Source organism: Mobula hypostoma, chromosome 12, assembly GCF_963921235.1.
Source record: "Mobula hypostoma chromosome 12, sMobHyp1.1, whole genome shotgun sequence".
NCBI classification, from domain to species: domain Eukaryota; kingdom Metazoa; phylum Chordata; class Chondrichthyes; order Myliobatiformes; family Myliobatidae; genus Mobula; species Mobula hypostoma.
In genome coordinates, this window is record NC_086108.1 from 311,947 (window position 1) to 338,740 (window position 26,794).

Genomic DNA, 26,794 nt, shown 5'->3' on the forward strand with positions numbered 1-26,794 from the left:
AGACGCTGGTGGGAGTTGTGTACAGGCCACCTAACAGTAGTAGTGAGGTCGGAGATGGTATTAAACAGGAAATTAGAAATGTGTGCAATAAAGGAACAGCAGTTATAATGGGTGACTTCAATCTACATGTAGACTGGGTGAACCAAATTGGTAAAGGTGCTGAGGAAGAGGATTTCTTGGAATGTATGCGGGATGGTTTTTTGAACCAACATGTCGAGGAACCGACTAGAGAGCAGGCTATTCTGGACTGGGTTTTGAGCAATGAGGAAGGGTTAATTAGCGATCTTGTCGTGAGAGGCCCCTTGGGTAAGAGTGACCATAATATGGTGGAATTCTTCATTAACATGGAGAGTGACGTAGTTAATTCAGAAACAAAGGTTCTGAACTTAAAGAGGGGTAACTTTGAAGGTATGAGACATGAATTAGCTAAGATAGACTGGCAAATGACACTTCAAGGATTGACGGTGGATATGCAATGGCAGGCATTTAAAGGTTGCATGGATGAACTACAACAATTGTTCATCCCAGTTTGGCAAAAGAATAAATCAAGGAAGGTAGTGCACCCGTGGCTGACAAGAGAAATTAGGGATAGTATCAATTCCAAAGAAGTAGCATACAAATTAGCCAGAGAAAGTGGCTCACCTGAGGACTGGGAGAAATTCAGAGTTCAGCAGAGGAGGACAAAGGGCTTAATTAGGAAGGGGAAAAAAGATTATGAGAGAAAACTGGCAGAGAACATAAAAACGGACTGTAAAAGCTTTTATAGATATGTAAAAAGGAAAAGACTGATAAAGACAAATGTAGGTCCCCTGCAAACAGAAACAGGTGAATTGATTATGGGGAGCAAGGACATGGCAGACCAATTGAATAATTACTTTGGTTCTGTCTTCACTAAGGAGGACATAAATAATCTTCCAGAAATAGTAAGGGACAGAGGGTCCAGTGAGATGGAGGAACTGAGCGAAATACATGTTAGTAGGGAAGTGGTGTTAGGTAAATTGAAGGGATTGAAGGCAGATAAATCCCCAGGGCCAGATGGTCTGCATCCCAGAGTGCTTAAGGAAGTGGCCCAAGAAATAGTGGATGCATTAGTGATAATTTTTCAAAACTCGTTAGATTCTGGACTAGTTCCTGAGGATTGGAGGGTGGCTAATGTAACCCCACTTTTTAAAAAAGGAGGGAGAGAGAAACCGGGGAATTATAGGCCGGTTAGCCTAACGTCGGTGGTGGGGAAACTGCTGGAGTCAGTTATCAAGGATGTGATAACAGCACATTTGGAAAGCGGTGAAATGATCGGACAAAGTCAGCATGGATTTGTGAAAGGAAAATCATGTCTGACGAATCTCATAGAATTTTTTGAGGATGTAACTAGTAGAGTGGATAGGGGAGAACCAGTGGATGTGGTATATTTGGATTTTCAAAAGGCTTTTGACAAGGTCCCACATAGGAGATTAGTGTGCAAACTTAAAGCACACGGTATTGGGGGTAAGGTATTGGTGTGGGTGGAGAATTGGTTAGCAGACAGGAAGCAAAGAGTGGGAATAAACGGGACCTTTTCAGAATGGCAGGCGGTGACTAGTGGGGTACCGCAAGGCTCAGTGCTGGGACCCCAGTTGTTTACAATATATATTAATGACTTGGATGAGGGAATTAAATGCAGCATCTCCAAGTTTGCGGATGACACGAAGCTGGGTGGCAGTGTTAGCAGTGAGGAGGATGCTAAGAGGATGCAGGGTGACTTGGATAGGTTGGGTGAGTGGGCAAACTCATGGCAGATGCAATTTAATGTGGATAAATGTGAAGTTATCCACTTTGGTGGCAAAAATAGGAAAACAGATTATTATCTGAATGGTGGCCGATTAGGAAAAGGGGAGGTGCAACGAGACCTGGGTGTCATTATACACCAGTCATTGAAAGTGGGCATGCAGGTACAGCAGGCGGTGAAAAAGGCGAACGGTATGCTGGCATTTATAGCGAGAGGATTCGAGTACAGGAGCAGGGAGGTACTACTGCAGTTGTACAAGGCCTTGGTGAGACCACACCTGGAGTATTGTGTGCAGTTTTGGTCCCCTAATCTGAGGAAAGACATCTTTGCCATAGAGGGAGTACAAAGAAGGTTCACCAGATTGATTCCTGGGATGGCAGGTCTTTCATATGAAGAAAGACTGGATGAACTGGGCTTGTACTCGTTGGAATTTAGAAGATTGAGGGGGGATCTGATTGAAACGTATAAGATCCTAAAGGGATTGGACAGGCTAGATGCGGGAAGATTGTTCCCGATGTTGGGGAGGTCTAGAACGAGGGGTCACAGTTTGAGGATAGAGGGGAAGCCTTTTAGGACCGAGGTTAGGAAAAACTTCTTCACACAGAGAGTGGTGAATCTGTGGAATTCTCTGCCACAGCAAACTGTTGAGGCCAGTTCATTAGCTATGTTTAAAAGGAAGTTAGATATGGCCCTTGTGGCTACAGGGGTCAGGGGGTATGGAGGGAAGGCTGGGTTCTGAGTTGGATGATCAGCCATGATCATAATAAATGGCGGTGCAGGCTCGAAGGGCCGAATGGCCTACTCCTGCACCTATTTTCTATGTTTCTATGTTTCTATGTTTCTATATGGTCTTAAGCACATTCTCTACTACCCCTCTATAATCCCTCCCCAATCCTTTCACCCTCTTTCTAATCCCACACCACTTCCCCACTACCCACAACACAATTGTTCGCGTTCTGGTTGCCTCATGATTGGAAAGGTGCAGAGGAGGTTTACCAGGATGCTGCCCATGTCTTTATGGGAATGGGTGAACGAGTTAGGGCTTTTCTCTTTGGAGCGAAGGAGGGTGAGAGGTGACTTGATGAAGGAGATGAAAAAGGCATAGATCAAATGGGCAGTCAGAGACTTTTTCTCAGGTTGGAAGTGGCTAATGGGGAAGGGGGGCATCATTTTAAGGTAATTGGAGGAAAGTATAGGGGGGATGTCAGAGGTAAATTCTTCACACAGAGAATAGTGAGTGCATGGAACACCCTGCCAGGGTTGGTGGTAGAGGCAGATACATTAGGGACATTAAAGAGACTCTTAGATGGGCACATGGATGATAGAAGAATGGAGGGCTCTGTGGAAGGGAAAGGTTAAATTGCCCTTAAAGTAGGTTAAAGATTAGCACCACATCGTGGGGTGAAGGGCCTGTGCCTGTACTGTGCTGTCAGGTTCTATGTTCTCTCCCTCCACAGCTATATATTCTTACCATCATTAAGGACCCCCACCACCCAGGACATGCCCTCTTCTCATTGCTACCATCAGGGAGGAGGTACAGGAGCCTGAAGACCCACAGTCAACGATTCAGGAACAGCTTCTTCCCCTGTGCCACCGGATTTCAGAATGGACATTGAGCCCAGGAACACCACCTCACTGTTTCTTGCAGTCTTTTTGCACTACTCATTCAGTTTAATTTTTAGTATGTTTCCTATTGCAACTTACAGTGTTTTTATGTCGCAAGTTTCACAACAACTTTCCCAATATATGTCAATGATGTGAAACCTGATTCTGATCAAGTGTGGTGATTCATCACTGGTGATACGGAACAGAATCAGAATTTGGTTCATATCACTGGCGTACGTGGTGAAACTTGTTGTTACGTGGTAGCAGTACAATGTAATACATAATAATCAAAACTGTGAATTACTGTATGTATATATAACAGTTAAATTAATTAAGTAGTGTAAAAAGAGGGGGAGCAAAGTAGTGAGCTCGTGTCCATTCAGAAACCTGATGGCTGAGGGGAAAGAGCTGTTCCTGAATTGTTGCGTTTGTGCCTTCAGGCTCCTGTACCTCCCCCCTGATGGTTGCAGTGAGAAGAGGGCATGCCCTGGGCGATGGGGGTCCTTGATGGTGGAGGCCATCTTTTTGAGGCATCGCTCCTTGAAGATGCCCTGGATGCTGGGGAGGTTAGTGCTCATGGTGGAGCTGACTGAGTTCACAACTTTCTGTGGCTCCTTTCGGTCCTGTGCAGTGCCCACTCCCCCACCATACCAGATGGTGATGCAGCCGATTAGAATGCTCTCCATGGTATATCTGTAGAGATTTGCAAGTGTCTTTGTAGACCTACTAAATCACTTCAGCCTCCTCATGATACATAGCCGATGTTGTGCCTTCTTTGTAACTGCATCGATATCCTCAGAGATGTTGACACCCAGGAACATGAAATTGCTCACTCTCTCCACTTCTGATCCCTCTGTGAGGACTGATGTGTGTTCCCTCGTCTTACCCTTTGAGGTCTGCAATCAGTTCTTTGGTCTGACTGACGTTGAGTGCAAGGTCAGGTACACTTCCCATTCCTATGTCAAAGAGCACCCCACCCCCCTCACTGTTAGACTGACGGGTGATTCTTGCCCCCGGTACTGCTCCCTCTGGAACAGCCGAGCGTGCTGTCCCTACTGGGCATAAGGTTGGAACATTGAAGGGGTGGGAGAGGGCATTGTTATTATTGGTACGATGGCTTGGTATTGAAAATCTCGATACCTCTCCAGGCAGATACGCAGGGAAATGCAGCAGAGGCAGGAGCAGAAGGAAATGCTCCTCAAAGAACTGGGGTTCCCTGAAGAGAACCTGCAAGAAGAGTCCCAGTTGCAGAAGAATCCCACCCTGTTGATCTTGGTGAAGCCAAAGTCACCAGAAGGACTGCAGACATCATCATCCTCCACTCCTGTAAGAGTTTCTCTTGGTTTCTCTTGGTTGACGTGCTAAGTCGCCTTACGTGGGACTAATGATTTAATCTACGAGATGTAGATGATTTCAGCTGAGTTGACATCTTGTAGATGATTTACAGCTCAGCTCAAAGCAACCTCTCAGCTAAGTCAAGATTGGGAATTAAATATCCAAGGATATCAGGTTATACGGTTTGATAGGCAGAAAGGCAAGGGAGGTGGGGTAGCGCTCTAAGGATGAGATCAGTGCGACAGTGAGAGACGATATAAGATCTAAGGAGCAGAATGTTGAGTCCACCTAGGTAGAGATTAGGAACAGTAAGGGAAAAAAAAATCATTGGTGGGAGTTGTCGATCAGCCACCAAATAATAACATTACTTGGTTACAGTGTCACAGGCAATAAACAGAAATATCTCAGGCATGTAAGAATGGAATAGCAGTTATCATGGGAGACTAACTTGCACATAGATTGGGTGAATCAAGTTGGTCGAGACAGTCTTGTGGAGGACTTCATAGAACGCATAAATGATGGCTTTCTTGAACAGCGTGTTACTTAACCTACAAGAGAATGTGTTGTCTTAGATCTGGTCCTGTGCAATGAGAAAGGTAAAATTAGTGATCTTGTAGTTAGGGATCCTCTTGGAAAGAGTGATCACAGTATGACTGAGTTTCCCATACAAATGGAGGGTGCAAAAGTAGTCTGGGAACACAGGCTATATGGTGGGACTATTGAGGAGCAGTGGAAGACTTTCAAAGAGATTTGTCACGGTGCTCAACAAAAGTATATTCCAGTTAAAAGCAAGGACAGTAAGGGTGGGGAGAGCCAGTCTTGGATAACTAAGGAAATTAAAGAAGGTGTTAAACTAAAAGCATGTGAATAGAAAGCCACCAAGAGGAGTGGGAAACTGGAAGACTGGAAAAATTTCAAAAAGCAACAAAGACCCATCAAGCAACTAATAAAGAAAGGGAATAAGGAAAGAAAATAAACTAAAATTCTCTGGATTGTGGGCAGGTTCTGGTGGATTAGAAGACAGCGAATGTCACGCCACTGTTCAAAAAATGATGTAGGCAAAAGCAGGTAACTACAGGTCAGTTAGTTTAACATCTGTAGTTGGGAAAATGCTTGAAGCTATCATTAAAGAAGAGATAGCGAGACATCTGCCAAGAAATGGATCCATCAGGCAGATGCAGCATGGATTCAGCAAAGGCAGATCCTATTTGACAAACTTACAGGAGTTCTTTCAGGATATAACAAGTGCAGTGGATAGAGGGGAATAGATGGACATTATTTACTTGGATTTCTGGAAGGTGTTTGATAAGGTGCTGCATAAAAGACTTAGCCATAAGATAAGGATGCAAAGAGTTGGGGTGATGTATTAGCATGGATACAGGATTGGTTAATTGAAAGAAAGCAGAGTTGGGATACATGGGTGTTACTCTGGTTGGCAATCAGTGTGAGCGGTGGTGCCATATGGGTAGGTGCTGGGCCTGCAACTGTTCGCGATATATATTAACGATCTCGAAGAGGGAATCGAGTATAGTGCATCGCTTAAGTTTGCTGATGGTACCAAATTGAGTGGAAAAGTAAATTGTGCAGAAGATACAGAGAGATATGTATAGATAGGTTAAGTGAGTGGGCAAGGGTCTGGCAGATGGAGCACAATGTTGGTAAATGCGAGGTCATCCACTTTGGAAGGAAAAATGGAAGAGCAGATTATTATTTAAACTGTAAAAATTTCCAGCATACTGCTATGCTGAGGGACTTGGGAGTACTTGTGCATGAATCACAAAAGGTTGGTTTGCAGGTGCAGCAGGCTATCATGAAAGCAAATGGAATACAGTATTGGCCTTCATTACGAGAGGGACTGAATTGAAGAGCAGGGAAGTTAAGCTGTAACTGTACAGGGTACTGGTGAGGCTGCACCTGGAGTACTACATGCAGTTCTGGTCTCCATACTTGAGGAAGGATTTACTGGCTTTGGAGGCAGTTTGATGGTCAGGTTGGGATTGGTGCGGGGAGAGTAGAGGGCAGTGCATTCAGTGGAGGAGTGATGAAGTCGATGTCCCGTCGGCAATTCGAGGTGGGAAGATCCAGAGCAGGCAGAGAACCAGAGCGGGGAGTCGAAGGAGAGGAGGAGGTGAGTGAGGGTAATTTCAGAGATGTGAGAGCGGATCTTTGACACAGAGAGTGGTGGGTGCCTGCGGTGGTGGCCGAGATAGATACATTAGAGATTTTTAAGAGACGTTTAGATAGGCACTTGAATTTGAGGAAGGTGAGAGGATACGGACATTGTGTAGACAGGAGAGATGAGCTTAGTTAGCTATTTGATTACTAATTTAATTGGTCTGGCACAACATTGAGGGCTGAAGGGCCTGTTCCTGTACTATACTGCTGTATGTTCTATTAAAGGACTCCTGTCCTCAGCTGCAGGGATATCTTTGAATGAACGTCTGAGGGTCACGCCAGTGGGTCTTTTCACTGCTTTAGCCTTCAGCCGAAGCAGGGCTTTGGTTCGGAGGTTGGGAACGGGAGCTGGCTTTCAAGTTAGCAACCAAACCTGTTGGCAGATGTTTGCCCTGGCCAGACAGCTTGGTGTCAGCGTGAGCGAGAGAGAGAGAGAGGATTCCAGTCTTTCTGCATGTAAGGATGTAATGCTGAGGCTTTATAAGGCAGTAGTGAGGCCTCACCTGGAGTCTTGTGTGCATTTTTGGGCCCCTTATCTCAGAAAGGATGGACTGATATTGGATGTTTGAATAGGCAGTTCAGGCAATGCATCACCAAGTGATTAGATAGGGTGTCAAAGGTTAAAGGGAAAATGGGTTTGAGAGGGAAATGGATCAGCCATGATGAAACAGCAGAGCAGACTCGATAGACTGAAAGGCCTAACTCTGCTCCAATGTCTTAAGTTCTTCCGGTCTTTCATATGGAGACAGTCCTCCAGTCCGCTGAAGGAGTCTGTTAGTGAGCTGGACCTGGAGGTTCTGCATTAGTCGGAATGGACCATGGATGTTGTGTCCTAGCTGTCTACATGATGTGCAAGCCAGGGAAGTACAACACAGAGAGCAAGTTGTTGCCCACACAGCAGGCTAGCTCTCTCCATGCAGCTGATGAATGCAAAGGAATGGCAGAGATCGACAGTTTGGCATCAGCCCAAAGCGACTGGTTTTAAGGCGTCAGTAACCCCACTAGGTGCCTTCTCCTGTCAGTAGAAACGGTTCCGCCAGTCTTAGTAGCTCAGCCAGACGTGAAGGCCAGGAGCTGGACTTGGTTGTCAGAAGCCTGCCCTGCCGTGCAATGTGATAATGTCTGCTCTATGCTGACTACAATTCTTTTTTTCCTGTACTGGTTTACGTATTAATAAACAGCCAGTAGGTGGAGATTGTGTCTCTCTCAGCCTTTGGCAGTCCATCAGGGTCAAGCATATTTTGCTTCCAACCCACGACACACACACCAAGTGCTGGAGGAACTCAGCAGGTCAGGCAGCAACTCCGGTGAGGAATACAGTCGATGTTTCAAACCGAGACCCCCTCATCAGGACTGGAAAGGAACTGGGAAGAAGCCAGAATGAGACTGGGAGGTGGTGGGAGCGTGGAGGGAAGGAGTACAAGCTGGCAGGTGATAGGTGAGACCAGGTAAGGGGGAAGATGGATAAAGTAAGAAGCTGGAAGGGTTTAGGTCAAGGGTTCCCAATATCATAAAACCACAAGATATGGGAGCAGAATTAGGCCATTAGTCTGCTCTGCATTTCATCATGGCTGATCCACTTTCCCTCTCAGCCCCAATCTCCTGCCTTCTCCCTTTATCCCTTCATGCCCTGACCGACCTCTGCCTTAAATATACAAAAATACTCGGCCTTTACAGCTGACTGTGGCAATAAATACCACAGATTCACCACTTTCTTCTCATCTTCCTATTCATCTCTAAAAGGACACCTCGCTATTATGAGTTTGTCCTCTGGTCTTAGACTCCCTACCATAAGAAACATCCTCTCCACATTCACTCTGAGACCCCTTGCTTAATTGTACTGGTCCATGGCAAGTAAAAGGTTGGGAACCCCTGGTAGAGGTGGAAGAGTTAAAGGGCTGAAGGAGGAGGAATCTGATGGGAGAGGAGAGTGGACCATGGGAGAAAGGGAATTAGGAAGGTCTTCATTGAGTTCACAACATCCAATCTGCTCTGGTACCACATTTTTATGTGGGCTGTCCTGCTGAGACTCTGGACAATGTTGGCCCCTCCAGGACATTGATAGTTGGGTCTTAAACAACTGTTGGGTCATTGAATATCAGGGGTAAGCAGTTAGATGCCCTCTTGCTGGAGATATCATTACCTGGTGTACTGGTGGCATGATAACTTGGCTTCCTGGTGTCTGGCTATAACACTGAAGAGTCCCAAGCCTACCGTCTCCCCTGTACCACTGGGACCTTTCTTACCTGTCTGCTGTAGTAGTGAAATCTGCCCCAAAACCTTGTAAATTATAATTCTTTGAGGACAAAGAAATCTGGCTGTGGGAAACAAGCTTTGATTGTGTAAAGCTTTTCATTGATGGCACGAACTTTCCAACTACCGGTAATTTTTCCCCTCCTGCTTCCAATTCCCCATTCTGGCCTCTTTTCCACATCTCCGTATCACCTCCCCTGGTACCCCTCCTCCTTCCCTTTCTCCTGTGGTCCACTGTCCTCTCCTATCAGATTCCCCCTTCTCCAGCCCTTTTACCTTTTCCACCTACCAGCTTCTTACTTCATCCCGCTCCCCCACCCACCTAGCTGCACACATAATCTTCCAGCCTGTCCTCCTTCCCTTCTCCCCACCTTTTTTATTCTGGCTTCTTCCCCCTTCCCTTTCCAGTCCTGATACTCTTGGCCCGGAAACGTCAACTGTTTATTCATTTCCATAGATGCTGACTGACTTGTTAAGTTCCTCCAGTATTTTGTGTGTAGAATTCCATTTGCCTTTGCCAGTATCTACATTACTCACAGCTAACGTTCTGTGACCACCCCCCCCCAGCTCTCCCTGTACAGTAACATTCTGTGATGTCTCTCTCTCTCTCTCTCTCTGTTTAAAGGATATTTTACTTTCTTACTCCTTTCACCATCATCTTTATGTGTCATGCCGTATGATGTGGGCAATCATGGTCTTTGGCACTGTGGGCAATGGCAAACCTCTTCTGGGCCAGTGTCTTTACAAGACGGGTGACCCTAGCCATTATCAATACTCTTCAGAGACTGTCTGCCTGGCATCAGTGGTCGTATAACCAGGACTTGTGATATGCAGCGGCTGTTCGTACAACCAACCACCACCTGCTTCCGTGGTTTCATGTGACGCTGATCGGGAGGGCTAAGCAGGTGCTATTCCTTGCCCAAGGGTGACCTGCAGACTAGTGGAGGGAAGGATCACCTTACACCTCCTTTGGTAGAGATGTATCCCCACCCCACCACCCAGCTACACCTTTAACCACACATTATAGTCCAGCTCCCCTGTGGTGTTTACTCTTCAGGGAAATATCTAAAATAACTCGCACAAAATGCTGGAGGAACTCAGTAGGCCAGGCTACAGTGAATTCTAAATCACAACTGTCTATGTTAAAAAGAAATTACTTCATTGCCCCTCTGACCCAGGCCTAGGCTGATTCCAGACTGAACAAGAGGCCTGAGCGGAAATCCAGGAACTGGAATCTCAGTAGCCAAAGTGAAGAGATTTATGGCAACTTAAGAATTATCCTCAATCTCTTTCCTCCAGTTATTGACCCTCCTGCCGCTGAAAGCAGTTTCTCTTGACCCACCCTCCATTATTTGATTGCCTCTAATAAATCTGCCTTTATCACCTGTCTCAAAGGGCAGTAGCACTGGGGCTTCTCACATCTCACCACATTAAATGGTCCCCTCTCCCTGGGCCAGCTGCTCACTGACCTGTTCCGGTATCAGGAATGGCATTATTAGTGTCATGTTATTCTATAATATCATGGAAATAACTCTTTGACTACATCGTGTTCTTGTCACTGGTGCCATTGTCAAGGATTCTTCTGCACGCCTCTCTGAGTCTTTGAGGCGAAACTGAGTGGTATTCTGAGCGTCACAAGTTCAGGAAGTTCATCTGACACTGGCTGCCAAGATTGTTTTTTACTGAGTGTTTTAAAATGCCAGCTGTTGTCAAAGTTTTTTTCTTCTGTATTCTTCAGACCAGCCAAGTGCTAGGAATTGTCTCCAGCCCAAGCCAGCGAGCAGGCAGCTGGGAGGAGAAGAACGTGGGCCACAGCTGCGAATTGTCTCCAGGCAGAGCAGATGTTGAGCCAGAGCTGGTTTCTGAACAGAAGGCCGATGGCACAGAACACTGCTCGCTGCTCCAGATCCAATCCCAAGCAGAGCAGAAAGAACCAGGCCAGAAGCAGGAGCAGACAGAGGTTCCATCGGAGATCCCTGCTGAAGCACAAGAGGGAAATGCTGTGAGTGAGGCAGTGAACCAACCGGAGGCCAATGGTCCGAAGTTCCAACAGCAGGCCCAAGTCTTGGATAAACAAGAGGCCGAAGACGGGGATCAGCAGCAGCTTCAAGATCTGGTGCCACTGGAGCCCCAAGCTCTGAAAGAGGCCAAAGACCTGGTGCAGCAGGAGGCGGGAGATGAATACCCACCTCTACTGGTAATGTTGCAGCTCTAACAAAACCCTAGTTAGACTACGCTTGGGAGTATTGTGTTCAGTTCCAGTCACCTCATTACAGGAAGGATGTGGAAGCTTTAGGTAAGGTGCAGAGGAGATTTACCAGAATGCTGCCTGAACTGGAGGGCATGTCTCGTGAGGATAGGTTTAGCCAGCTGAGGCTTTTCTCTTTGGAGCAAAGAAGGATGAGGGGTGACTTGATGGAAGTGTATAAGACAGATCAATTGGACAGCCAGAGTTTTCTTCCCAGGCAGAAATGGCAAATGCCAGGAAGCATAATTTCAAGGCGATAGGAGGGAAATATCGAGGGAATGATAGAAGCAGAGAGTAGTGGGTGCATGGAACACCCTGTCACGGGTAGTGCTAAAGGCAGATACATTAGGGGCATTCAGAAAATGCTCAGGTGGGCACATGATGATGGAAAAATAGAGGGTTAAGTAGGAGGGAAGGGTTAGATTGACCTTAAAGTAGGTTAAAAGTTGATAGAACATCGTGGGTGAAAAGGAATGCACTGTGCTGTGGTGTTCGATGATCTATGTTCTCGATCACACATAGGCAAGTTGAGAATTTGAATTGACCAAGGCCTGTGTCAACAGAAAGCCCAAGTCATAGTCACAGAGCTATCGGTCCCTTTGCCCTAATACCAACCACGATTACAGGGACTTGAGGACCTGAGTTATAGGAAAAGGCTGAACTGTTTGGGACTTCATTCCCCAGGGTGTAGGAGGTGGAGGGGAGACTTGATTGAGATATACAAAATGATGAGAAGTATCCATAGTGTAAAGGCAGGCAGGCTTTTCCCACTGAGGTTGGGTGGCACTGACTGGAGGTCGTAGGTTAAGGGTGAAAGGTGAGTGTTCAGGGGGAACCTGAGGGGAATCTTCTTCACTCAGAGTGTGGAATGAGCTGCCAGCGGAAGTGGTAAATTGTGGTTAGATTGCAATATTGAAGAGAAGTTTGGATGGGTCCATAGATGGGAGGGTAGGGATGGCTACAGTCCAGGTGCTGGACGACAGGACTCGACAGATTAATAAATTGGCACGGCCTGGATGTGCTGAAAGGCCTATTTATCAACTAAATGACTCTTTGGCTGCTAATCTGTACTCAAATACTCTACCATTGAGCTTATAAAATTCATTTTAAAATGACAAAATTTTAGAAAATACTAGAAACTGGAGCAGACTTCATGCATTTTTTTGGCCTCTGTAAAACCATAAGACATAGGAGCAGAATTAGGCCATTTGGCCCATTGAGTCTGCTCTGCCATTCCATCATGGCTGATGTACTATCTCTCTCAACCCTGTTCTCCTGCCTTCTCCCCATATCATTTGACGCCCTGACTAATCAAGAACCTGCCAACCTTCGGTTTAAATATACCCAATGACCTGGCCTCCGCAGCCGTCTTGTGGTAACAAATTTCACAGATTCACCACCCAATGACTGGATGCATTATGACCCTTATAGGATCCCATGCATTGACAGGCTCTCTCAGGGTTAAGACAGGGTTCAGTTCCTGAGAACGGTCTGTAAGATAGAAATGAACAGAAATAATGCACGCGACAGGGTCACGGGAAGAACTACGACAGGGGAGCGAACAGGTGTGGAAAGAGCAGCTGCCAGCCCGTCTCACTGACCCAGTGAGAGGCCGAATTAAATTTGATTGAATTGAATATTATTTCTTACATCCTTCACATACACGAGGAGTAAAAATCTTTATGTTACATCTCCGTCTGAATGTGCAATGTGTAAATTGTAGTAATTTGTAATAAATAGTATGTCCAGTAAGTTATACAACAGTACAGTCAATACAGTTGTGTCAGCGTGAATTAATCAGTCTGATGGCCTGCTGGAAGAAGCTGTCCTGGAGCCTGTTGGTCCTGGCTTTAATGCTGCGGTACCATTTCCCGGATGGTAGCAACTGGAACAGTTTGTGGTTGGGGTGACTTGGGTCCCCAATGATCCTGCAGGCCCTTTGTACACACCTGTCCTTGTAAATGTCCTGAATCATGGGAAGTTCACAACTACAGATGTGCTGGGCTGTCCACACCACTCTCTGCAGAGTCTTGCGATTGAGGGAGGTACAGTTCCCATACCAGGCACTGATGCAGCCAGTCAGGATGCTCTCAGTTGTGCCCCTGTAGAAAGTTCTTAGGATCTGGGGACTCATGCCGAATTTCTTCAGCCGTCTGAGGTGAAAGGGGCGCTGCTGTGCTTTTTTCACCACACAGCTGATATGTACAGACCACGTGAGATCCTCGGTGACGTGTATACCGAGGAACTTGAAGCTGTTCACCCTCTCAACCCCAGATCCATTGATGTCAATTGATGTCTCCATTCCTCCTGTAGTCCACAACCAGCTCCTTTGTTTTTGCGACATTGAGGGAGAGGTTGTTTTCTTGACACCACTGTGTCAGGGTGATGACCACTTCTGTGTGGGCTGCCTTGTTATTGTTTGAGATCAGGCCAGTCAGTGTATAGAGAGTCTGTTCAGTGGTCCCATCACTGCTCGGCCTGAACCAGCCCCCTGATTGTAGTGGCTTGGCTGGATCGAGAATGCAGTGTGGGGAGCGAACACCAACTTACAGAACCACTAACGCCATCTGGGCACAGGCCTTTGACAGCAGCTCACCAGAGTCCTCCATCCTGGGAGTCTTTCAACCTGTTCCCAGGTGTGGCCCATCTTCTTGGCAGATCCTTCCTCTCCCAGGGATGGAGCTTCCGTTGGGGTTTCTGCAGCTCTGGGTTTTTAACTCCATGCCCAGGTGAGGGGGTGGTGGGAGTGAAAGCAGTTGGGAAAGCTCCATTCCCACAAGGTAGAAGATTCCTGCGGCGTCGGAGAGTCATAGAAAAATACGGCAGAGAAACAGGCCCTTCAGCCCATCTAGTCCATGCCCAGCCATTTTAAACCGGCTATTCCCATCGACCTGCACCGGGACCATTGCCATCCATATCCCCTACCATCCATGTACCTATCCAAACTTCTCTTAAACGTGGAAACCGAGCTCGCACGCACCACTTATGCTGGCAGCTTGTTCCAAACTCTCCCCACCCTCTGAGTGAAAAAGTTTCCCCTTATGTTTCCAGGTGGCAAATGCAGTTACTGCTTTGCCCATCCTGAAAGAAACTGTCCGAGTTTTGAACAGATACTAATGGGTTCCTTGCAATTATTTCCCAAGAACATTAAACTGATCCAACACCGTGCCTTTTCTTTAAAATATCTCAGTCAGGTTAGACTGAAATGTCTAGACAGAGCAGACGTGGAGAGGATGTTTTTGAAAGTGGGAGAGTGGAGTACCAGACAGTGCAGCCTCAGAAATGAGGTTCGTCACTTTAGAATAGAGATGGGGAAGAATTTCTTCAGCCAGAGGGTGGTGAATCTGGAATTCATCGCCACAGGCGGCTGTGGAGGCCAAGTCACTGGGGATATTTAAAACCAGAGTTTGATAGGCTCTTGATTAGTCAGGGCATCAAAGGTTATGGCGAGAAGGCAGGAGAATGTGGTTGAGGTTATAAATCAGCCATGATGGAAGAAGGACGTCCCTTTAGAACGGAGATGAGGAGGAATTTCTTTAGCCAGAGGGTGGTGAATCTGTGGAATTCATTGCCACAGACGGCTGTGGAGGCCAAGTCGTTGGGTGTACTTAAAATGAAGGTTAAGAGGCTCTTGATTAGTAAGGGTGTCAGAGGTTACGGGGAGAAGGCAGAAGGCTGGGGTTGAGATGGACAATAAATCAGCCATAAAGGAATGGTGGAGCAGACTCGGAGGGCCAAGTGGCCTAATTCTGTTGCTAAGATTTATTACGAATAAGTTATGAGGTCAGCACAACATTGTGGGCTGAATGGCCTGCAACATTCTGTGTTCTAAACCTTTAATCTATATTTCTGTTTTCTTCAGAATACCCAGTCGGAGATCTTCGAGGAGCTTGACCAGAAGAGCACAGTTGTTGGGGAGGAAACCGAACCAGCGGATGCGTGCAGCACGCTGCCGGCCGAAAGCACAGAGCAGAATGGGAGCTCGAGGCAATTCCTCCCTGAGGTCCAGAGTCAGCCCAGGAGCCAAGGTGGCCTCGAGGCCCAGGCGTTCCCCCAGGGAGGGCAAAAGGCCGCTAGAGAGACGCTGAGCGCAACGGGCAACCCGCATGCCACCGCGAAGGCCATCAAGAAGTTGTCTAAGGTCCTGAAACGCAACCGCAGCCAAGTGGGCCTGGCAAGCAATGTGAATTGTTCCGGACAGACTGATGCTGCAGGGCACGTTAGTGTCACTGAGGAGATTTCAAATGCACCTCGGGATCAGCGTGATTCCTGTTGCAACTGCTGGGGTTACAGTAAGTGGAATACAACCTTTTAGCCTTCTAAACTCGAAATCTGGGTTTCCTCACTTGCAGGGACTCCACAGTTTGTGTTCTCAGTATTACTTGTTTAGTCTTTGTATTTGCACAGTTCGTCTTCTCTTGCCCATTGGTTGCTTGTCAGCAATTGTGTGTACAATGCCTCTAAAAAAGCATTCATTCCCTTTGGAGGTTTTCATGTTTTGTTGTTTTACAACACTGAATCATAGTGGATTTAATTTGGCTGTTTTGACACTGATCAACAGAGAAGACCGCTTTTGTGACCAAGTGAAAACAGATCTCTACAAAGTGCTCTAAATTAATTACAATTATTAAACACAAAACAATTGACTACCTAAGTATTTTTCCCCTTCAAGTCACTATTTAATAGATGCATCTTTGGCAGCAATTATAGCCTTGAGTCTGTGTGGACAGGTCTCCATCAGCTTTGCACATCTGGACACTGCAATTTTTCCCCTTCTCCTTCCTTATTTACAAAACTGTTCAAACTCTGCTGGATTTGCATGAGGATTCCGTGGGGCAACACCGTAGCGTAGTGGTTAGCGCAATACTTTACAGTACTGGCGACCCCAGTTCAATTTCAGCCGTTGCCTGTAGAGAATTTGTATGTTCTCCCCATGACCGCGAGGGTTTCCTCCGGGTGCTCTGGTTTCCTCCCACAGCCCAAAGACCTACCAGTTGGTAGGTTGATTGGTGGTTGTAAAACTGTCCTGTGATTGGGCTGGGATTAAATCAGGGGATTGCTGTGGCACAGCGGAAGGGTTTACTCCACACTGTATGTTAATAACATCAAATAAATTAATTAATTAACTCAAAACATGAGGTTCCTCACTTTTAGGGACTCTGCAGTTGGTGTTCTCGGTACTATTTATTTATTTGTCTGGGTTTTTTTGCACGTTGGTTGCTTGTCAGTCTTTGTGTGTGGATTTTCATTGATTCTGCTGCAGTTCGTTGTCCTACTGTGAATGCCCGCAAGAAAGTTCATCTCAGGGTAGTATATGGTGGCGTATATGTACTTCATAAATAGACTTACTTTGAACTTTGAACCTCGAAGTAAGGGAAACATAACCTTCAGATCACATTCAGAGTATTGTCAGCTGTGGAAGCTCCTGCCAAAATTCGGTTGCCCCCCACATGCCTAACCAACATCATCCGTCAGTTCCCCAAAGGCATGGAAGGCCGCATCAACATGTGTGGTGAGTTGTCAAACCCATTTTCCATCAGCAACGGCGTAAAACAGGGTTGTGTTCCGGCTCCTACTCTGTTTGGACCATTCTTCGCTGCTGTTCTTTAGGATGCCACATCAGACCTGAAGTCAGGGGTCTTCCTACAAACGAGTGCTGATGGCGGGCTCCTCAACCTCGCAAGATTGAGAGCAAAATCAAAAGGCAGGGGCATGGTGGCGCATGAGCTACAGTTTGCTAATGACTGTGCACTGGTTGCCCACTCTCTCGAAGACTTACAGGAGATCACCAGTGCAACCAAAAGCTTCGGACTGACAATCAGCCTGAAAACGGAAGTTTTGTACCAACCAGCTCCTGGCTGAAGCTATGAAGAACCAACTGAACTCCTTGATGACACTTGTCTCAATGCTCTCAACAAGTTTTGCTACCTGGGCGGCATAATCACATCCTCAGCTTCTCTGGATGTAGAGACTGAGTCAAGAACCAGAAAAGCCTGCTTTGTCTTCGGTCAGCTGAAAGATCGAGTTTGGTCACAGAACATCAGGTTGGCCACCAAGTGCAAGGTACACAGGGCCGTTGCCATATCAACCTTGTTATACGGATGTGAGACGTGGTGCCCATGTCAGAGACACTTACGCCAGCTTGACCAACTGCAGCAGCGTCACCTACGTTCTCTGATGAAGATCACCCGGCGAGACAAGGTCTCCAATACCGAGGTCCTCTCTCGAGCCGGAATGCCAGCAGTTTCAACCTTGGTGATGTCAGCCCAACTGCACTGGGCAGGACATGTTGTCAGAATGCCTGACGGAAGACTGCCCAAGGACATCTTGTACGGCCAACTGTCCAGTAGTACCCAAAAACGAGGAGGCCAGCGACTACGGTACAAGGAAGTTCTGCACAGGAGCCTCAAGAAAGCTGACATTGGCCCATCAACATGGGAGGATCTGGCTCAAGATCGCTCACAGTGGAGGGACGCCATCAGGAAAGGTGTGGACGCTGCTGAGAACAAGCTCAACGAGGCAACAGAGGAAAGGCACAGGAAGCACCACAACAGAGCTCCTGCCCCTGCTGCCCCTCCAGGCCTCACCTGCCAAGCATGTGGCAAGCAGTGCCCGTCAAGGATCGGCCTGTACAGTCACTCCAGGATGCACATATCAAACCCCACTAACTGACTGAAAGGAACCGTCATCATCCTACGGGATGGATAGCCAGAGAGATTGTCAGCTGTTCTCAAGGTTCAAGATTCAAGTTCATTTATACGTGTGCAGTACAGTGCAAAAGTCTATATATATATCGAGAGAGAGAGAGAGAGAGAGAGAGAGAGAGAGAGCGCGTGCAAGCTAGGGTGCCTAAGAGTCTGGCCATTCTCCTCTGACCTCTCTCATTAACAAAGTGTTTTCACCCACAGAACTGCTGCTCACGGGATGTTTTTCAGTTTTTCACAACATTGTCTATAAACTCTAGAGACTGTTGTGCTTGAAAATCCCCAGGAGATCAGCAGTTTCTGAAATACTCAAACCACCCCGTATGGCACCAACCATCATTCCACGGTCAAAGTCACTTAGATCACGTTTCTTCCCCCATTCTGATGCTTGGACTGAGCAACAACTGAACCTCTTGACCATGTCTGCATGCTTTCATGCACTGAGCTGCTGCCACATGATTGGCTGGTTCGATATTTGCATTTACGAGCCGGTGTACCGAATAAAGTGGCTAATAAACCCTGTGTAGGCACATTTTTTTAAAATTCTGAATGTGTGCTAGATTTTATTACAGCCTTGTGGGCTGAGTAAAACTAAATTATTAGTTGTTGAATTAAGTGTTTCAGGAAACAATTAAGTGCCCAACGCGTCACCAGCACCAGACTGCCAGCCATCAAGATGTATTCCAAGTACAGTAATTATCAAAGTATGCTTACCGTGCACAGCCTCGAGGCTCATCTTCTTGCAGGCAGTCACAAAACAAAGAAATGTCAGAGAACCCACTTAAAGAAAGCAACCCACGAAACAAGACCATCAGACGTGCAAAGTCACGCCAACAACAGAAATAACAAATGAGTAACGCTCAGAACATCGAACATCAGAACACAGGATCCCCAGAAGTGGGTCCACACCCACGAGCCACCGGGGGGTGAGTGAAGCCGGTCCAGGAGCTTACCCACCATCAAGGGCCAGTAACGTCAGGGAGGATCCCACCCACCCTGCTCACGGACTGTTTGTCTCTCTCCCATCGGGGAGGAGGCCGCATAGCGTCCACGCCTGGACCAGCAGACTCAGAAACAGTGACTAACCCGCACCCTCAACCACCACTACCTGATCATTTCCTGTCAGAGTCACCTTCTGTACAGACACTCAGTGATTCAGGAACAGTCTCTCCCCCGTCATCAGATTTCTGAATGGACATTGAACCTCTGAACACTAACTCACTATTTTCTTTTTGTCTTTCTGCACGACTTATTTAATTGTTTAATTTTTTTATATATTTATTGTCATTCACAGTTTTTTATTTTCTATTGCAAGGTACTGCTGCCACACAATGACAAATTTCATGGGATATACTGATGGTATTAAAGCTGATTGTGATTTTGAGACACTCCTGTGCCTAGAGTCACTTTATGCACATACAATCAATCCATGTATATAAGCTATCTTATGTATTTATATTTATTGTGTTTTTATTATTATTATTATTGTGTTCTTTATCTTATGGAGTTTCTTAGTAGTGAGTTAAGCATCAATTTGTCGAACTTCTAGTTTTCTTCTTCACCATTCCCCATTCTCATTTCTCTCTCTCACCTTATCTCCTTACCTGCCCATCACCTCCCTCAGGTGCTCCTCTCCCTTCCCTTTCTTCCACGGCCTTCTGTCCTCTCCTATCAGATTCCCCCTTCCCCAGCACTTCCACCAATCGACCTCCCAGCTCTTTACTTCACCCCACCCCCTCTTCCGGTCTCACCTATCACCTACCACCTCGTACTTCTTCCTCTCCTCCCCCACCCTCAACGTCTTCTCCCTTCCTTTCCAGTCCTGATGAAGGGTCTCAGCCTAAAGCGTCGACTGTTTACACTTTTCCGTAAATGCTGCCTGACCTGCTGAGTTTTTCTGGCACTTTGTGTGTGTTGCCTTGGATTTCCAGCATCTGCAGATTTTCTTCTGTTTGGCTTGGTGTGTTTTATTTATCTCCTGCATCCCATCCAGAGTTACGATTATTTCGTTCTCCTTGACACTTGGGTACTGAAAATGACACTAAACAACCTTGAATATTTTTCGATAGCTAAAGTATTCAGTTCATACCCCAGACAGGATCTGCTGCATGAGCTGGTTACGGGACAGTGCCGTGGAACGCGACTGCAGGAACCCGCCCGAGCACCAGTAGAATCGAGTTGCCGAGAGGTTTCCCAACGCGTCTGCCTATCCCGAGAGGGTGACCGAGGACAGGAGCAGAGGGAAGCTGTGCGTGTCCTCCGAGCCCCCAGCTTCGCACCTCGGTGGCTCTACCTGTTCCACAAAACACAGGATTAGACAAAGGGACCTCAACAGTCATGGCAGGTAAAAAAACAACGGTGAACGCCAGGAGTTTTCTCTGGGGTTTCCTCTGGGCGCTCCGGTTTCCTCCCACCGTCCAAAGACGTACCGGTCAGTAGTTTAATTGGTCATTGTAAATTGCCCCGTGATTAGGCTGGGGTTAAATCGGGAGATTGCTGGGCGGTGAGGCTCGAAGGGCCGGAAGGGTCAATTCTGTGCCGTCTCTCAATCAATGAATCAATCAACCTAACCCTCCCCTCCCGCACAGCCTGCCATTTTCCATCATCCGTCAGCCTATCCAAGTGTCTGTAAAGCACCGCAGTCAGCGTAATGCCTTCAGTGCCACCAGGTTCAGGAACAGTTATTACCCCTCAACCATCAGGAAGGAGGTACAGGAGCCTCAGGACCCACACCACCAGGGTCAGGAACAGTTATTACCCCTCAACCATCAGAAAGGAGGTACAGGAGCCTCAGGACCCACACCACCAGGGTCAGGAACAGTTATTACCCCTCAACCATCAGGAAGGAGGTACAGGAGCCTCAGGACCCACACCACCAGGGTCAGGAACAGTTATTACCCCTCAACCATCAGGAAGGAGGTACAGGAGCCTCAGGACCCACACCACCAGGGTCAGGAACAGTTATTACCCCTCAACCATCAGGAAGGAGGTACAGGAGCCTCAGGACCCACACCACCAGGGTCAGGAACAGTTATTACCCCTCAACCATCAGGAAGGAGGTACAGGAGCCTCAGGACCCACACCACCAGGGTCAGGAACAGTTATTACCCCTCAACCATCAGGAAGGAGGTACAGGAGCCTCAGGACCCACACCACCAGGGTCAGGAACAGTTATTACCCCTCAACCATCAGGAAGGAGGTACAGGAGCCTCAGGACCCACACCACCAGGGTCAGGAACAGTTATTACCCCTCAGCCAGGGGTGCACTGCTGCCGGTTCTCACCAGAGTGCCACTCCGGCACCTCTGTAAAAAATGTCAAAATATACAAGCGGGGAATTTAACAGCGGCCGCTATAGTTGATTGGAAAGAGGCTCTTTTTATCTTTGTGTTGATAGGAAAAAGAGTAGTGAGCAATGAACGAGATGAAGTACATTTCCAAACCTCCCAAATGGTTGCTGTTCTCCCCGTTAACATTTCTCACTTACAAAATGCAATATTTTCTATTCGTACAGATACAATTATAATTTCTGTAAAGATTCAAGCTTCTTTCACTTTTTATATACTTAAAGACTAAACAGGATCTGTATTGGTCTAACCATGCAATACCCGATGTGTGAGGATATTGTGAGTATCCACACACACAGGTACACTTCCTGTCCAACCATTTCTGTGAGAGAAACGGTACGAGGCAGAGTTGCCAACCTACCGCTTTTGATACCAATATTCACCAATATTCGTGGCTTTACCAATCGTTCATCAGACGTTCTTGTTTCATACGTGATTACTTGGTTCCAATTTAGGTGGCTGAAAGTGTAAAAAACTTACTTGCTTTATTTCTGTTATTTTGATACCTGCTTAGGAACACTGCTCAGCACTGCGGGCCCTGCTGTCTGCTCTGACTGAGCCGTAGAAGAAAGGCTACATCTGTGGTGCTCACCAATACAAAGGTAAATTTTTCTCACTAACAACCCTATGGCTTCTAAGCAAACAATGTTACTTTACTTGATTGATAATTATATTTTATGATAATTAGTGTGTACAACCATGCAATACTTTGTCATATTATTAAATTAAGTATGATATGTTTTATTGTACCAGTTATACACTGAAGTGTAGTGATAGGCTATAATCTTGTTCATGTCGTAACTATCACTATATTTCTGTGGAGCTGGGGAATTCATGTATTTCTTTCAGCTTGGTTCAGTGCCTGACATTATAAGAAGCCCTGTTCACATATATATGTCACACCCAATTTGTGTACCTGCTCAAGGCGAGTGAAGAGGACGGACGAGTGCGGGAGCGGTCGGCGGTTCCGGGACGGCGGATACCGGAATTCGACGGTTCGAAGGTTGTTGGAGTTTCGGAGGTCGTTACGTGGACGGATCGGGGAGGTGTGAGCTCCAACGACTTAATTTGGTGCACAAAACTGACAAATTTACTGAGTGGCACCTTTGTTTTTTTTGTGTCCACTAACCACACCACCAAAAAGAGTTATAAAGTGTAACTTAACTGTACATTGTGTATTGTCTGATATTTTACAGTGTGGGCTTGTATCAGGGTGCATTACGTAGCGTCTACGCAAACGTGAGTACACAGTTTGGTAGGGCCTACGGCAGTTCCCCTAGATGGACGTGAGTTGATCGAGCCGAGCGTTACATATCTATCTAGCTAGGGTGCCTGAGACTTTTGCACACAGCGCTGTATTTGTCAACATGGAGCGGAGAGCGAGCTTGTAAATCTGGCAGGAGCAAAGAATGTTGGGAATGGCGAGGGTGGAGCACCGCGGGAGGGGTGTGGGACAGGTGGCAGGGGAGGAGTGCCAGTGCACCTGTATAGCGTGGTTGCAGACACACCCAGCCCTGAGACACCAGGCAAGGCCATTTGATTCCAAACAACTGGTTTATTGATCATTACAGATGTCTCTCTGGTGCTTCCCACTCACTGCCTCTCCCTTCCCCTATTCCCAACCATGATTCCCCCTCTCCCAGTCCACAATAGAGACCCACATCAGAATCAGGTTGATCATCACTAACATACATAATGAAATTTGTATTTTTTTTGCAGCAGTACAGTGTAATCCATAAAATCACTACAGCACTGTGCAAAAGTCTTTGGCACACTATTTCTATATATGGTTGTGTGTGTGTGTCTGTCCCTAAGAATTTGGCACAGTACTGTACATACTTTGATAGAAAATTTTTCAAAGTTCCAAGTTGAAAGTAAACTTTCACTTTTCATCTTGCAGGTGGTAACAGTCCACAGTGGCAATGATCTGCAGAAAAACCGCTTCAGCCGTTTCTAGGCGATTCAACGCCTCTACAGTGCACTGATGCCCCTGTCCACTTACGCTCCAGCCTCTTCCGTCTTGGACATGATACGACGCCGCTTAGATTTGAGAAGAAATCATTTTATAACTTACTAATCTACTGAGTGGAAATTTTAGTCCTTAACTTCCTACTTTTTGTAAATGTATCTCTTTCCAAAACGTATTAAATATATTTAAAACTTGCATACTACTGTAATGTTGCATCAGTTCTTTTGTCTCCCCAGTAGATAACGTGTTGATGATATTTTACCTGTATGGTTGAGGGAGGGAGAGATAGCGGTGGGAACATTGACACATAGAAACAAAGAAAATCTATAGCACAATACAGGCCCTTTGGCCCACAAAGCTGTGCCGAACATGTCCCTACCTTAGAAATTACCTCGGGTTACCCATAGCCCTCTATTTTTCTAAGCTCCATGTTCCTACCCAGGAGTCTCTTAAGAGACCGTTTTGTTTCCGCCTCCACCACCACCGCCAGCAGCCCATTCCATGCACTCACCACTCTCTGCATGGAAAAACTTACCCCTGACATCTCCTCTGTACCTACTTCCAAGCACCTTAAAACTATGCCCTCTCATGCTAGCCAGTTCAGCCCTGGGGAAAAGCCTCTGACTATGCACACAATCAATGCTTCTGATTATCTTGTACACCTCTATCAGCCACCTCTCATCCTCTGTCGCTCCAAGGAGATAGGGCTGAATTCACTCAATCTATTCTCACAAGGCATGCCCTCCAATCCAGGCAACCTCCTTGTAAATCTCCTCTGCACCCTTTCTACAGTTTCCACATCCTTCTATAGTGAGGTGACCAGAATTGAGTGCAGTACTCCAAGTGGGGTCTGACCAGGGTCCTAAGGAGCTGCAACATTACCTCTCGGCTCTTAAATTCAATCCCACGATTGACGAAGGCCAATGCACTGTATGCCTTCTTAACCACAGAGTCAACCTGCGTAGCAGCTTTGAGTGTCCTATGGACTCAGACCCCAAGACCCCTCTGATCCTCCACACCACCAAGAGTCATCATTAATACTATATTCTGCCAACATATTTGACCCACCAAAATGAACCACCTCACACTTATCTGGGTTGAACGCCATCTGCCGTTTCTCAGCCCAGTTTTGCATCCTATCAATGTCCCACTGTAACCTCTGACAGCCATCCACACTGTCCACAACACACCCAACCTTTGTGTCATCAGCAAATTTACTAACCCACCCCTCCACTTCCTCATCCAGGTCATTTATAAAAATCACAAAGAGTAGGGGTCCCAGAACAGATCCCTGAGGCACACCACTGGTCGCCGGCCTTCATGCAGAATATGACCTGTCTACAACCAGTCTTTGCCTTCTGTGGGCAAGCCAGTTCTAGATCCACAAAGCAACGTCCCCTTGGATCCCATGTCTCCTTACTTTCTCAATAAGCCTTGCATGGGATATCTTATCAAATGGCTTGCTAAAATCCATGTACACTACATCTACTGCTCCACCTTCTTCAATGTGCTTAGTCACATCCTCAAAAAATTCAGTCAGTATGTAGGGCACGCCTGCCTTTGACAAAGCCGTGCTGACTATTTCTAATCATATTATGCCTCTCCAAATGTTCACAAATCCTGCCTCTCAGGATCTTCTCCATCAACTTACCAACCACTGAAGTAAGACTCACTGACTTATAATTTCCTGGGCTATCTCTACTCCCTTTCTTGAATAAGGGAACAACATCCGCTACTCTCCAATCCTCCGGAGTCTCTCCTGTCCTCATTGATGATGCTTGCTTCCCACAGTAGCCTGGGGTACATCCCGTCTGGTCCCGGTGACTTATTCAACTTGATGCTTTCCTAAAGCTCCAGCACATCCTCTTCCTTAATATCTACATGCTCAAGCTTTTCAGTCCACTACAAGTCATCCCTACAATCACCAAGATCCTTTTCCGCCAAGACTATATGGTCAGTAAAGAAACGAAAAAAAATCAAGGGCCCAATCTTATTAAACAAAATTGGAACTCACCGACAAGTCGATCGTTCAACTGCGACTTCCCCCGATCGTCGCTGCCCTTCGGACTCTCGTTCCACGTCCGGCGGTCTCCCAACATGTGTAAATGTAATCTAAGGGAGGGGGGTGTTGTCCCTGATGATGGAGACTGGTTCCCTGTCACATCGCTCTGTGTAGTTTTTTCTGGATATCCGTTCTGACACGTGATGTCTGGCGCCGAGAGGAAAACTTCCAGGAGCTAACCTGGCAGGGGAGAGACGGTGATGAAGAGCTAAGATCAAGCGTTCTTTACCGGAACGCTCTGATCGCCGGTGGTCATTTCAGCACACAGAGAGCATTGGCAGGGGAGCGGCCTTGGGCTGACACGGGGTGGAGGGTGGAGGGCATTGGCTCCGAAATCTGGCCCTTTCCCCCTGTGCAGCGGCGATGGAGGGAAGGATGGCTGGAGAGACGAACGCATCAGAGAAGAGGAAGGCCGGAGAGACCAGCGCTTCGATTCGTGGGGCTGGGGTCAAGAAGACGGTCAGACTGACCGTTCGAGATTTGAAAGAAGGCAACGGTTTCAGTAGGGAGACCTTCATTCGCAAGGTGCTACCGGATTGCCGTGGCTTCAAGGTGGACGGTCTTTACAGCGTCCAGGATTTCGCCGGTTACTACGACGTCACCTTCGGGCATGCCCCAGGGTGGCAGAAGTTACGTGACTGCTTCAGTGAGAAGGGGAGCGAGGCGCCGCTGTCGCTACTAAAAGCGCAGCCCCTCTACGCCGACGTAACGCAGCAAGAGAGAACGGTTCTGCTACAAATGTTCAACCCCTATGTACCAGTCGTTGGCATCCTCACATTCCCAGCGCGATATGTGGAGAGCGTGGGCAAGTGTGAGAACGCCAACGACAGTCTGGGAGTATGGACAAGTAAAAGGCAGGTCAGGGTGAAGCTGAGGGTGGACACCAGCGGCTGTGTCATCCATCCATCCTCAGTGTTCGCAATAGTAGGGAACCGGGGCTTCCTGGTTTATGCCGGGCACCCAAGGTGTGCCGGAACTGCGGTAAGGCGGGGCACATTGCAGCCCAGTGTAAGCCTGTGGTGTGCAGAAACTGCAAGGTGCAGGGACACGGAGGCCAAGTCCTGCCACCTCTGCGGGCAGGCGGAGCGCCTGTACAGGGCCTGACCGAAACGGGCGGGCTCCTACGCACAGGTGGCCGGGAGAGATGATAACATCGGAAAGGCCCGGGATGAGGAAGAGGCACAAAGATCTTTCTTTCTTTTTAAATCTTTTTATTGAATTAGTACACAAAGAGTAAAACATATAGCAACCAATACATTGTTAGGATATAAATATAAAAGTAATATTAATACAAAAGCAAACAATACAAACAACGTATGTTAATTATAGAAT

The 26,794-nt window shown here is 47.0% G+C and overlaps 1 protein-coding gene across 1 annotated transcript in view; it reads left to right on the forward strand.

The window, feature by feature from the left end:
* Positions 1-22,003, forward strand: part of LOC134355096 (tubulin polyglutamylase ttll6-like) — an 89,216-nt gene extending 67,213 nt beyond the window's left edge. The window contains exons 11-15 of the mRNA XM_063064833.1: positions 4,523-4,696; positions 10,872-11,330; positions 15,244-15,673; positions 20,180-20,429; positions 21,946-22,003. Of these exons, the coding sequence (XP_062920903.1) occupies positions 4,523-4,696; positions 10,872-11,330; positions 15,244-15,673; positions 20,180-20,256 (1,140 nt within the window). The 3' untranslated portion in view covers positions 20,257-20,429; positions 21,946-22,003. The remainder of the gene's footprint in view (positions 1-4,522; positions 4,697-10,871; positions 11,331-15,243; positions 15,674-20,179; positions 20,430-21,945) is intronic.
* Positions 22,004-26,794: the final 4,791 nt, after the last annotated feature.